The sequence below is a fragment of the Arvicanthis niloticus genome, chromosome 20 (genome assembly GCF_011762505.2).
Source record: "Arvicanthis niloticus isolate mArvNil1 chromosome 20, mArvNil1.pat.X, whole genome shotgun sequence".
NCBI classification, from domain to species: Eukaryota; Metazoa; Chordata; class Mammalia; order Rodentia; family Muridae; genus Arvicanthis; species Arvicanthis niloticus.
In genome coordinates this window covers 12,983,771-12,997,396 of record NC_047677.1, presented here as the reverse complement: position 1 = coordinate 12,997,396, position 13,626 = coordinate 12,983,771, and the positions used below count along the sequence as shown (strand labels likewise).

The window sequence follows — 13,626 nt, the reverse complement described above, 5'->3', positions numbered from 1 at the left end:
TGTTCCTCTAGCTTCAGTTTCTAGATGTGTTTCCTGAGAAGCAGCTTCCTCTCACTGTTTGGCTTGCCCAGCTTGTAGGCTTCTGTGACTGCCCTGCACGCCCACCCCAGGTCCTGGGTCCTCTGGCCTTGGGAGGGAGCTCTGCCACCCTCTGGCCTGTGAGAGGACCTGCTGGACTCTGCTAGTGTAGAGGGATCCCAGCAAGCATCCTCACTGGTTCCTGGACTCTCAGCGCTGCACTCTGGCTGGACTATAGTTTCCTGCCAAGCTCTGCAGGACACCAGCCACTTCCTCCAGAAGCTGATTTACTTGTTAATTATGTTCATTACTGAGTATCTGCAGCGGATTGAGTTCAAGACCTTCCTGGAACACCAGAGTCTTCAGATGCTCCGGCTCCCAGTGTCCTTAGATTACTAAGACCTAAGACAGAAGTTTGTAAATATTCGTATATTGTTTAAGGGCTGATGACCAGGGAGGGAAAACCTATATATATGCAGTTGTTTTCTCCAAATTCTTTTGGCTCTTGATTATTTGAGTCCAGGTGAGGGTGTGGACGACCACTTGTTTCCACGGCAGGAATTGCTCTAGTCTGTGGCCTGTAGAAACATTGTCCTTACTTGGTGGTGGTATTTGAAAAGGCAGGACTAATCCTTATGTGGACCTGACCCTGGAAGCCCCTAGTCCCTCAGCAGCCTGCAGGCCACACTGCACTGCCTACTCAGCTGCCCTGGAGGTGGCTCCTCCTTCCCCTGCTCTTCAAGTCCTGTCCCTAATTCATCTCTTTGTTGCATATCATGTTATGTGGAGACATTAAGCTACTGTGGACATCATGTTTATTCATAGATATAAGAACCGTAGACCGCGAGTATGTCTTATTTTAGTGTGCTGCATTTTTATTTATACCCTGTGTTAGAAAGGCAGAATACATGTATTCATAAGGCAATCAGTAATTGGATCTGCATCTGCTCCGTAAATGTATGTGTGTTTTTAGTTGACAAGTAAAAATCACTTGCATTTATAGTTTTCATTCTATTTTCATATGTTTAAACATAGTGAGATGTCTGCATCTCACATGACCTCACATACTTACTATCTTTGTGGTGAGAACACATAAAATCTGCTCTAAGCAGTTTTCAGGAATACAGAATTGTCATTCTATCCAGTCACCGGAACTTTTTCTGCCTAACTTTTGTTTCCTTTGACCAGTATTTCCCCTACCACCCACTGCCTGCCACCCTGACCTCTGACCCCAGATAACTTCCGTTTTCCTCTTTGTCACTGAAGAATAACCTCTTTAGATTCTTTCTCTGTGAGATGGAGAAGTGTTTGTCACTGCCTGGCTCTTCATCAGCCCTGATTGTTTTGTGTATGACAGTACAGGGTATCGGTGACAACTTGAAACACTCCTTTTGAAGGCATGGATGGTGGTAGAATTTTCAGTCCCCAAACACAGCCACTCTTATGCAGGAAGCCATATATTGTATTTTTCAGCTATGTTAAGAATGCGTATCACAGGCTGTACCACAGACAAGGGTGTATGAGCCCGGTGAGGTATTCACTGTCATCTCAGTGTGTGTAGCCAAGCTCTGGAACTCAGCCATCATGTGTGACTCAAATACCCCTCCTTCCCCTCTCTTTCCTCGCATGCATCTCTGCTGTAGGGGTTCATGGGTAACACAGGTCACCTGTGTGATGTAATGTAAGATGCCCGCCTCTGCTTCCCAAGGTCTCTCATTACAGGTGTGTCACTGCCCCCAGCCTCTCTCTGCGTTGTCTTTAAATATTCTAATAACAAAGCAAGTAAGATGTGAAGAGACAGTCCTGGCTTTGAGTAAAAGAGTTTGTTCACTGTGTTCATCTGCAGATGAGGGTTCAGAGGCCCAACTGCCAGTGCTGTACCCAGCCTGCTGTGTCTGTCTCACCGACTTTACCTCATTCTGATTACAGTGGTGGGTGAAGCTTCTTGAGAGGCTCAGTTTGAACTCCCGTCACCCAGTCATGTCCTCCCTATGGCCTTTGTATAGTTACTGTTTTCTTTCTGTATCCTTACTCCTGGTCTCTCTTCCCCCAAATTTCTCCCTATCTGTAGATCAAGAAGCCAGAACTCTTATGAATGTACCATGTAATATGTGTAATTAAGACAGCAAAGGACATCCCGGGGAAGCCTTCACAGAGCTCTTCACTGGCCCTGTGAAAGGACTCTCCCTGACTTGAAGAAGGGTCTGGTGAAGAGCTTGGTGCTCTAACCTTTGTACACTGTTCGGTTTTGCATCTCAGCATTTGACTTAGAAGACAGTTTTTCAACATCGCTCTACTTACATTAATCGACTATCCTTTGTAACAAATGCAACAGATGACAAGACTGGACTTACTTAAAATCCCCTGTAGCATGATTCTGCCTAGCCTTAGGTAACAGTTGCATAACATTTTTTTTTAATGGGGAAAGCCAGAGTATGTTCACAGTGGGGTACAGAGTATGTTCACAGTGGGGTACATCTGCTGTGGTCCTTATGGGTAGAAGGTGTGGGACAGGTCAGAGAAGCAGCAAGAAACACAATTCCGCCTTCCTAAAGAACTGAGCCCAGTAGTCTTGGGCAGCCACAATTCTTGACCCCCTGAGACCAGAGTGCAGCCTGACACCAGGATGTGCAAAACGGAGCGCCCCTGGAGGAGTAGGCACCAGCCAGTCTCCTCAGCTTGCTGGGAGCTCACTGAGGTTTTCTTTCTTAGACTGTCTTGGCAAGACCCTCTAGAAAATTGCTATTAATGCTGCAGACTGATGGCCCCTGTGCCCATTCTCTGTGTCTGCCCCCAGACCGAGCCTGCTTCCATTCCTCCTGGCTTTGTGTCTAACCTGGACCACTGCCTTGGTTGCCTGAGTGGCTCTTTTTCCACTTTTGCATCCCATGGTGTGTTCTCTACCAAACTAGGGTGATCTTTAAAAACGATAACCACAGTTCCTGTTCCTCACCCACTGGCATCTCTTGCACGTGGGTGAAAGGCTGAACCTTGGCATGGGCTTCCCGGGCTTCCCGGGCTTCCCGGGCTTCCCGGGCTTCCCGGGCTTCAGGGCCTGCAGCTGCAGTTGGTGCCTCCTCTCCTGCTCATTCCCAGCCTGCTGACCTTCCTCTTCCTCACACCTGACAAGCTCTTCTGTTGCCGAGACCTGCTGTTGGCTTTGCTTACACCTCTGCCCTACCTTGCCTGACCCCACCCCAGTTCTCAGACCTCCACTGAGGACATTCCCCTCCTTCACCAAGACCTTCTTCCATGCCCGGCCACCTGACTCAGTAAATGCCTTCCGTATCTTTGAGTTCTGTGATAATTGTTTTGTTTGTACATTTCCAAACCAAGGTTGGTTGCATTACAGTATATGACAAGGATGTCATAGCGGTGTCAGATCGTGGTAAAGCTTTCTATATTTTCAGTTTCAGCCCTTGTCTTATGTAGACTGAGCCGGCTGGTGGACAGCAGATCTGTAGCTGCTCCTTTGACAGATATCGGCCTTCCTTTGTGAGTGGCCTCTGTGTGTTCTTGGAGCTGAAGGCTGCATGACTCTAGGGTTTGCTTTTTGTCTGTCCCCAGTAAGATGTGTATCCTGTGGTGGCAAAAGTTTGCCTCAGTCACATGATCTATGCCTTCACAATGGCGAGATGTATCCTAGTACATGTTAGACCCTGCAGAAAACCACATGGGTGGCGCACAATCTCATAGGTGGCTCAGGCCACCTGTCCCTTCTCTCTCTTGTCCACATCTGCTGTGCGTCACTGTTTCTGTTGTTAGAATACAGCAATCCCAGCCTCAAGTATATTGCTAATATGGTCACTTATATTTTAATATACATATTATATATTATAATAAAAAATAATAGACTGCCGAGTCAACTTGATGCTGGACTTTGCCAGGTGGCTTTAACACCACATGCTCCTGTCTTTGAAGCAAGCATGGTGTTCTCTTCCATAATAAAATTAGGTCACATTCTTGGACACACTCTGATCTCTAAACTGCTGCTACTGTGTGGATTGTATATCTAAAAGCAACAGCCAGTTTCCACCTTTACATGCTCAGAGAGGTCAGATGGGGTCAGCAAACTATACAGGACCACACAGTAACTATTCTGGCCATCACAGCCCTGTGGCCTCCCCATCTCCAGTTAACTCTTTTTTTTTCTTCCTTCCTACCAAAGTTCATCTGGGTGAACCATGAGTTTCACTGGTGTTAGGAGCAGGAATGTCTCAAAGACAGCTGCATCACCAAAGCCCACCCCAGCAGAGGTAACAGACAACTCATAAAGCTGGGAACCTGGAATACATTGCACACAGCTCAACGGGCTGGAGACTGTCTTTTCCAGGTGTCTCAGTGTTCTAAACCTCTTCCAAGTAGCTTGGCTGGTTTCTGTTTCTTCCTGGCATCTGGTCCTTGTCTGGTCTTAGAGTCTTTGCAGCTCAGCTTGAGTCTTTTGTTTTGTTGATAGAGTTTTTCTGTGTGTAGCCCTGGGTGTCCTGGAATTAGCTCTGTAAAGGTCTGCCTGCCTCTGCTTCCAGAGTGCTGGAATTAAAGGTGTATGCTTCTGTTGCACAGCTTGTCTTAAGTTTTGGCAGCTGGGCTCCTGAGATGCTTTTTTTTTTGCAGCTTGGCTCTTCTTACTCTGGCAGGTAGGAACCTAGTGAATCTTGTCATTTTCAGGGACTTCCTGAAGATTTTTTGGACTATTTACCTTCCTGTTTAAAGAGATTCCCTGCAGGGCGAAACTGTTGCCCAACACATGGACTGTAGTACATGTATCCACACAACAACAGCACACATGCTTATCTACATATATGAATATGGATACGCACATAGACTTATGCACATGAATACCTGAAAGCTCCAAGGCCTTCCAAAAACAGAGCAGGACAAAACCAGGCCTTTTTGAAGCAGGGTCTGATTCTGTAGCCCAGAGCTGAGCAGGGTTTGGGATTAAAATGGCATCTGTAGCAATAAGCAGTTGAGAGTCATATGTTGAGGAACCGAAGTTTTATTATCTGTTTGAATCATGTTTCTTGAATTGCATAAACCTTGCTAATCGCTGTGTCCGTTTGCAGCTTTCTTTTCCTTTAAAGTTGTAAATGTTAATGCACTGTTTTCCTCCAGCATGAGATTGTGGTTCTCCAAAGCAGGGCTGCTTCTCCCAGAGGAGAACCCAGGATTCTGTCTGCTTAAAATAGCAGTCTGGATGGGCCCTGGAAGCTCGAGGGGCACCCAGAAGTAGACTGGAGGTGATGCTGGGGTGTGCCATCCAACACACCATATTTCATCATACCTTCTCTGCCTGCCCATCTGTTTGTAGACGTCCGATCAGACCCACTGAATATGGTGCTTCATTCCTAACAACACGCAGACATGAATTATAGAGGCAAGATTTGTACAGTGTTCTAGACCACCTAACTAGAGAAGAAGAAGGTTCTCAGTGACTAGATCAAAGTGTATTGTGTGCATGTATGAAGCAGTCACAGTGAACCCTAATGTTCTATACAATCAGTGTGTGTAGCTAAAACCTGTAACTCAGCATTACAGGATACAACCGGCTAAGAGTAAGGCCCTTCTCCTGCCTAATCACCAAGGTCTCCTGACTTCCTGCAGTCCCCTTCCTTTTCATATAAACCATGATTGTGGGGCTGGAGAGATGACTCAGTGGTTAAGAGCATTGAATGTTCTTCCTGAGGTCCTGAGTTCAATTCCCAGCACCTATATGGTGGCTCACAACTTTCTGAAACTCCAACATCTGACACCTTCATATAGACATACATGCAGGTAAAACACCAATGTATATAAAATAAAAATGAATTAAGTAAAAAAAAAAAAGTGATTTTTGCCATTCTTAGTCCCTCCCACTTCTTCTAAATGTCTAAGTAGTTCAGCTACACATTTTAGTGAAGTTCTTGGCTGGGGTTGACATAGTGTAGGTTTTAGATAATATGAGAAAGGAAAATCATGAAATAATGCCTAAGTGTTTTCTCCTACATTTGATCAGGGGCTTGAAGCTGAACCCTTGGAGATTTATAAATATGTATTATTGATGGGATACAACTGAGTGGTATGCTACAGTGTGTTTGTTAAGAACATACATTCAGAAGCCAGATTATACAGCCCTATCTGTATAATGTTGAGTGGCTTTTCAGACTACATCAAGGTACAGCTTTCTTGTATGTAACAGTGGCCTCATGAGAGAATCTTCTTGGGCTGCAGAGATACTTCAGTTAAACGGGATGACCTGAGTCCCATTCTTGGGACCTACGTGATACGTGATGGAAGGAGATAAGCAGCTACAAATTGTCCCCTGACATCCACACAGGTGCTGTGGGATGAACACACCACACACACACACACACACACACACACACACACACGCTTTGAAGTCACTGTGGTCCTCCTGCCTCAGCCTCCTGACTGTTGTAATTATGCTTTTGCTAAAGAATACTGTTTTACATGGGGAATTTTGTGTTTGACTTGCCTTTTGTCCTTTTTAATTCCCTGCAGGCTTTTGTGGAGGCACAAAACAAGATTACAGTGCCATTTCTTGAGCAGTGTCCAATCAGAGGTTTATACAAGGAGAGAATGACTGAGCTGTACGACTACCCCAAGTACAGCTGCCACTTCAAGAAAGGAAAGCGGTACGTGGGCTTGCATGTAGTCATTTTCTTTCCACTCTCCAGCTTGATGTATGTGTGTGTGTGTGTGTGAATGTGTACATGCCAGAGGTTGATACTATATTTCTCTCTCTCTCTCTCTCTCTCTCTCTCTCTCTCTCTCTCTCTCTCTCCCTCCCTCCGTCTGTCTGTCTGTCTGTCTCCATTGAGACACGATCTTTCTATATAGCTCTAACTGTCCTGGAACTCACTGTGTAGACCAGGCTGGCCTAAGACTCACAGAGGCCCACCTGTCTCTGCATCCTGAGGGAGTAAAGTCTCGATCCACAACTTTTTTTCTGCCTTGATTTTTGAGACAGGCTCTCTGAGAATCTGGAGCTTACCAGAGCTGGGGGTAAGACATGGTGGCCATGGTGCCTAGCTTTTGTGTCAGTGTTGGGGATTCCAGCTCAGGACTTCACACAGTAAACATTTCACCCACTGAGCCATCTCTACAGCATCTCATGAATGCTTAAAATACCAAGGACAGTAAGGTGTGGTGGGGCATGCCTTTTATCCTAGCACTTGGGAGGCACCGACAAGTGGCACTTTTAGTTCTAGGCTAGCCTGGTACATAGTGAGACTCTGTCTCAAGCAAATGAAGTACACATTTGAACTGAGCAGTATATAAAAGGAAGTGATTGCTGTGTTTGAACATAAGAATCATTTTTGTTCCATTAAGTGCTTACCACAGTCATAAAATAGCAGGTAAGAAATTTGGCAATGATACAGCCTGTGAAACTAGATTATGGTAAATCTTCATTACCTGTGGTTACTGTGGTTACTTGGTGAGCCTGTGATTCATAAATAACAGTGAAGATTTGCTTCCACCTAATATTAACTTTGGCTTGTATTAGTTGAAAATATTTTATTATATGAGCTTTTTTTTCTAACCAAGAATGGGCTACAAAGCAGAGTCTGTGAATTTAGCCTACCTGTTCATCTGTTTATAGCACCCACTTGAACATAATCGATTGTCTCTTAAAACATAAATCTCTGTGGATGTACACATTTACCTTGCAATTTCTTAGACGCCCCCCCCCCCCCCCCCACACACACACACAGATACCCTCTGTGTGCCACACCCTGCCTGGCACCTGCCTTCATAGATCTAACTGGAACGCTGTCCTGTCCATCTGGTTGTTTGGTGAGCAGCGACTTTGTGGCCCTGCACAAACCCTTCTCTTTGCAGAAGCGTGCTGACCTTCACACCTGGCCGCCAGCCAGGTCCTGGAAGCAGACCAGATTTTTACAGTAGAAAATCTGCTTTTTTCCTCATTTAGAAGAAACAGCCACTGCTTTATTGACTGCCAGTGTTATTTTTAGCCATTTGGTCTGTCTCTACCTCACATACCAACTACAATGAGCTATTTGCATACCAAAGGCAGTTCAAGTTTTTACTGTAGGAGGCTGAGGGACTTCACACTCATCCTCCTGACTGTCTCAGCTTCATGGAAGCTGTTTCTTCCTGTGTGTGGTCTTGGGAAATTTGCTCCTACATGTGTTTGATGATTCTCACAAATAGAAAATGCCACAGCTAAATACAGGGAATTTCTGTCCCCAGGTATTTTTATTTTTACAATACAGGTTTGCAGAACCAACGTGTATTATATGTGCAAGACTCCTTAGAAGGGGAAGCCAGAGTATTCCTGGACCCCAACACTCTGTCGGATGATGGCACGGTAGCACTCAGAGGTAGGTGCTGCGCTGCAGTCAGGCCCCCGGGAGCCCTTGGAGCCTCGTCACTTAGAGCTCTGAAATCTTGAGATCCTGAGCAGGGTGTGGACCATATTGCAGAACAGATGCACACACAGCACTAGGAAAGCTAACTTTGTATGCCATATATAGACCACGGGGAATAGTCAAGTCCATCTTTCTTACTCTGGTGGCATGTCATACTAGATCCAGATTAACTTCTGGGATGTTGAAGTATCGTTAGCATTCCCATAACCTCTGAGACCTGACTGGACACACTTAAACCCTGTTTCGAGAAGCTTAAGAGTCTTCCAGCTTTAAAGCAGGCAGGTGATCAGAGTATGACAATCTAGGCAATTGACAGTCTGTTAGAATTAAAAGCAGAAGCACTCAGTCTCGTGGAACGGAACCCACTTGGTACCCTGACCCTGAAGACGCTCCTGTACAGCCCGAGGCCAAGTGCATTTGCTCCATGTTTGCGTTCAGCCTGATCCCAGTGTAATCTTCTCCACAAGCCATAGCGAAGACAAACCTTGACTTGTTCTATATAAGGAAGAAGTAAGTTACTCTCTAGGTCTGCGGTTTAGTAGTTACATAGTTAACTTACTGCTTAACATGCCAGCTGTTCCTAATGAAGGCTCAGCATTTCCTATATTGTCCACTTTTTTATACTAAAGTACAGTGCAGGTTTGGTTCTCTAGAACTGTGAAATTGAACGGTGATGTTAATTGCTCCATAGGAGGGGAACCACAGGGCCTCATTTCATTGGGTCGGTGGAAAGGCCTTTATGCTGGCATTTTTTGCTATTTCTAGCTATGCCTCTGTTACTTAGTGGTCCCCTTCACCCCCTAAAAAGGCTTAGTGTGTAAATGGTGATATGTATTAAAAGTGAGGCACCAGGTGTCTTGATATTAGTATTTCCATGAATCTGAACCTGTGATTTAAAATAAATTTAATGCTATAGTTTTGTGGCCGTCACGTACCTTATATAAGGGTCTGTATAGTTTTCAGTAATATCTGACTTTCAACTCATCCAGGAGGGCTGCATCCTAATACCTCACCCCAGTGGTACAGTGCAGTGATGCCATGCTGATGATTGCTGCAAAGCTGAGCTAGGCACCAGAGCTGGCATATGATTCCATACATATGCTTTTAATCAAAGTAATGTTCATCTCATCTTCCCTGCAAAGTTTCAGTTTATATAGAAGTAATTTAAACACTTCAGGGTTTCATATAATAAAAAGTGAATATGCTTCCTTTTCTTTTCAGACTCTTATTCTGCATCATTCATATATATATATATATATATATATATATATATATATATATATACACACACACACACACATCATATATATTATATATATATATATCTCCATAGTCATGCACATATGATTGTGGATATTATGTAGGATTTACAAGTGATTAATAAGTATGCTAGTAAATTTTAAAGTAATTTCCAACTATGAAGTTTCATAGTAATTATTGAGCTACAAATTTAAGATCCCCAGTAAAATTTAGCAAGCTTCCCAGGAAATCACTAGTATCTAAATCTTATTCTACTAGGATAGCGTGATATCCTAACTACAAAAGCTAACGTCAAACATGACTGTCAAGACAGTCCCGCAGGATGGGAGAGTTGTTGGGTCCCCAGGGAATCGGGCCTGGCGTGGCAATCCACCGACAGGCAGCTTTCTGTTTCTTTTGGAATGTGCACACGATCAGCCTTCCTCGAGAGCCCTCAGCCTGTATTTAGCTGGGCCTGTGACGTCATGGTGTGGATATTAATCCTTGAATGCCAGTGGTGCTCCACAAGCGAGGCTGTAAAGAGCCATCTCAAATGCTTTGGAGTCCATCCCAAAAATTACTTAATGGTTCTAATTTAAGTCTGTTCTGTGCTCCGTATCCTAGTGATCCAGTCATTACTATAAAGGCAGGTTTCCCCGTACTTACTCGCTTTAGAGTATAAATAAAATATGCTATATATCCCGGATGAGTTCTGCGTTTAACTGAGCTACCCACTGTGTTATAAAGCTTTCAGAACGGAAGGATCTTAATGGACTTATATAATCCAAGGCTTCCTTTTATCAGGGAAGAAAGTATGGCCTAAGGGAGCTCAGGGTTTGCCATCTTAATGGCCATTCCTTCGACTTCAGCTGAGCCAGGTTTGCTCACTCAGATTCCCATCTCCTTGTCGACACATTTGGTCTCCGTGCTATCATAGGCAGTTTTGACGGTGTGGATGTCCAAGGCAGCCGTAGGCAAGATTAGGAGTTGTATCCAAAGGTCACACGTGACCATTTCCCCTGTCCTGTAGGTTATGCCTTCAGTGAAGATGGTGAATACTTTGCCTATGGTCTGAGCGCCAGCGGCTCAGACTGGGTGACAATCAAGTTCATGAAGGTCGACGGTGCCAAAGAGCTTCCCGATGTGCTCGAGAGGGTCAAGTTCACGTGTATGGCCTGGACGCATGATGGGAAGGGAATGTTCTACAACTCATACCCGCAGCAGGACGGGAAGAGCGATGGTACGTGAATGCCGCAGTGAAGCCATTTTATTAAAGATTATGACTCCTTGTAACTAAAGGGGAAGCTAGATTGATAAATGGCGCGTAGGGTACTGGACGCATCTCACCTTTTCACATTGCGACACGAGTGTTGTCCGTAGACCCATCCATCCTGTTACACAACTTTCTTCTTAAATCTAAATCTCATAACATTTACAATTTTGCGTCCGGGCTGTGTTCGTGGACCGCGTGCAGCACGCGTGGCCAGTGGTGACCACGAGGCTGCAGGTTGGTTAGCAGTTGTGACTGGTTTAAGAAGGCCAGTGTCTCCCCGCTGTAATCTTGGTACGGTGTGTGAAAGCCTCTCAGACCATTGTGTGACCGGCACAAGCAGTTTTCATTGTGCTTCCTACCAGCGGTCCTAAGAAAAGTAAGTATTGTTAAGTACCATAAAGTGTTTTTCACACTTTTCTGTATATCATTTATTGCCCCAATAGCTTGGTACATTTTCGCAATGAGAAAATAAAGTTTAGTCTCAGAGTAGTCTTCGAAAGCAGCAGTATATGTGAATTGCTGTGTGGTGATAAGCAGCTGGTGCCAGGCATTTAAAAAACAGTTTAAATAATTTGAAAAATAAATAATTAAAAACTAATGTAAAATAATTAAAAGTAATATGCTTAATAATTAATAATTGATTAAAAGTATAAAAAATTAAAGTTCACAGAAGAATTAATAAATATGCATGTGTATATCCTTGGTGTCTTCACCAGAGGGAGGAATAATTAATAACGTAAAATTAGCTGATCCGCAGTGACCATCATTGTCCAGAGTCCGTAATGTACATCAGGCTCACTTGTGATCGTACATTCTGTGCCCTTGGGCTCAGCTATGGTGTGTCACCATTGCTGTGTCATGAAGGTTAATTTCAGTGCCTTGGAAGTCTTTTATGCTCCACCGGTTTCCCCTCACTTCCCTAGTGCCTGGCAACCCTGATCCTTTCTTTTTCCACCGTTTTAGGCAGGGTCTCACTGAGTTGCCCAAACCGGCCTTGAACTTAGGTCTCTGCCCTAGCTTCTCACGTACAGGGTGCAGGCATATGCGCTGTGCTGGGCCCCACTGGCTCTTCACTACCCATCTGGTTAGTTGTCTGTTTGAGTTCTATAGATGGCAGTATACAGATACTGGCTCTTCAGATCAGCTCCTGCCGGTAGATACTCTGAGGTGCTCTTCCTTTTCATAAGGGAGAGCATTTCATGGTTTGTCATACTTGTCCCTTCAATAGCTCAAGGAAGCTTTCCTTGTTTAGAGGCCGTGAACTAAGTTGCTATCCTGGGTAGACATTTGTGAGCCTTTGCAAGAAATGAAGTCCAGGTATCACAGTTGCCAGATCTGAGAGAGAGGAGCCCCTAGATCCATCCTCCAAAGCCTGTGGCCCTCTGCATTCCCAGCAGCAAAGAGTTGAGGTTCCAGGCTGCCCCCAGCCCCCCAAGTGTCTGCCATGCTCTCAGGGTTTGGTAGTCCAGCAGTTCTGGTAGCTCTGTGCTGGTTATCTTTTGTCGTGATTTGTTTCCTGATGACACACGATGTAAGACCCTTATCCACAGCTTGCTTACTGTCTGTCTCTGACCTACCGTTTTGATTGGAATCTAGTTTTCTTACTGTTCTGTAGTTAAGGCCTTACCAGTCCTTTATGTGCTTTAGTTATGGCCCTCTGTCACATTGGTGTTTTGCAAACATTTTGTCCTGGTCTGACTTTTCACTCTTCTGGTAGGATCCTTGGCCAAGTATATGTTTTTTATTTTGATGGTCGAGTTTATCAGTGACCTTTATCTGAAAATGTGACACCTACTCCAAGGGCCACTTAGATTTTGCCTACGCTGTTGTTTATAGGTTAGCATTTAACATTTTAGTCTACAATCTTTGAGTTAATTTCTCTGAGGAATGTAAAGCTTATCTCCGGATATGCTTTGTTTTGTTTTCCTAGTACCGTTTGTTAAAGAGCTAGTTATTACATTGTATTTCCTCCTTTGTTCATATAATAAAGATCACCTGGTTGTATTTATGTAGGTCTATTTCTGGGCTCTCAGTCCTGTTGCTCAGCTGTTTGCTTGTGAGTTTTGCTTGCATGTACCAAACTCTCAGGAGTCCTGTGCCATTTTCTTCTTTTTCTTCGTTGCTAATTTTTAGGTCATAATTCAAGGTCATGATGTCATCCATCATGGGAGCTTCATATACGTTTGTTATTATGCTTTGTTCTTGCTCACTGCCCAACCCCCACTCCCTCCCCCTCTTCCCCTCCCCGCCCTCCCCACCCTTTCCTCCCCTCCAGCTAATCCCTTCTTGCCTCATTCAGGGCCCCTTTCTGTTTGTACTAAGATATTCCATTACCCTGTTTCCCACCACCCTCCTGTAGCTTTAACTTTTATTTTAAAACAAAGCCTTGTGGTGTAGAGCTGGCTAAACTTTAGATTGGCTGCCTCGGCTCCCCAGTGCCCGGATGACAGATGGACACCGTCCCTGCTGGGGAACAGAAGTTAGAGGGGGTCCAGCTTGTTCTTCACCTTCAGTGTTGTCCATTGCTCTGAGTATTTTTGTTTCTGTTGCTGTGGTAAAGACTGTGAGCAAAAGCATCTGGGGAGGAAAGGGTTATTTCATCTTACACCTCCACACTGCAGTCCCTCACTGAGGGAGGTTGGGGCAGGTTCTCAAGGCAGGAACTGGGGCCGAGACCATGGAGGAATGCTGCTTTCTCATGGC

The 13,626-nt window shown here is 44.7% G+C and overlaps 1 protein-coding gene across 1 annotated transcript in view; it reads left to right on the top strand.

The window, feature by feature from the left end:
* Prep (prolyl endopeptidase) overlaps nt 1-13,626 on the top strand; it is an 86,404-nt gene that overhangs the window by 17,164 nt on the left and 55,614 nt on the right. Inside the window, exons 3-5 of the mRNA XM_034524419.2 lie at nt 6,520-6,653; nt 8,233-8,363; nt 10,681-10,890. Of these exons, the coding sequence (XP_034380310.1) occupies nt 6,520-6,653; nt 8,233-8,363; nt 10,681-10,890 (475 nt within the window). The remainder of the gene's footprint in view (nt 1-6,519; nt 6,654-8,232; nt 8,364-10,680; nt 10,891-13,626) is intronic.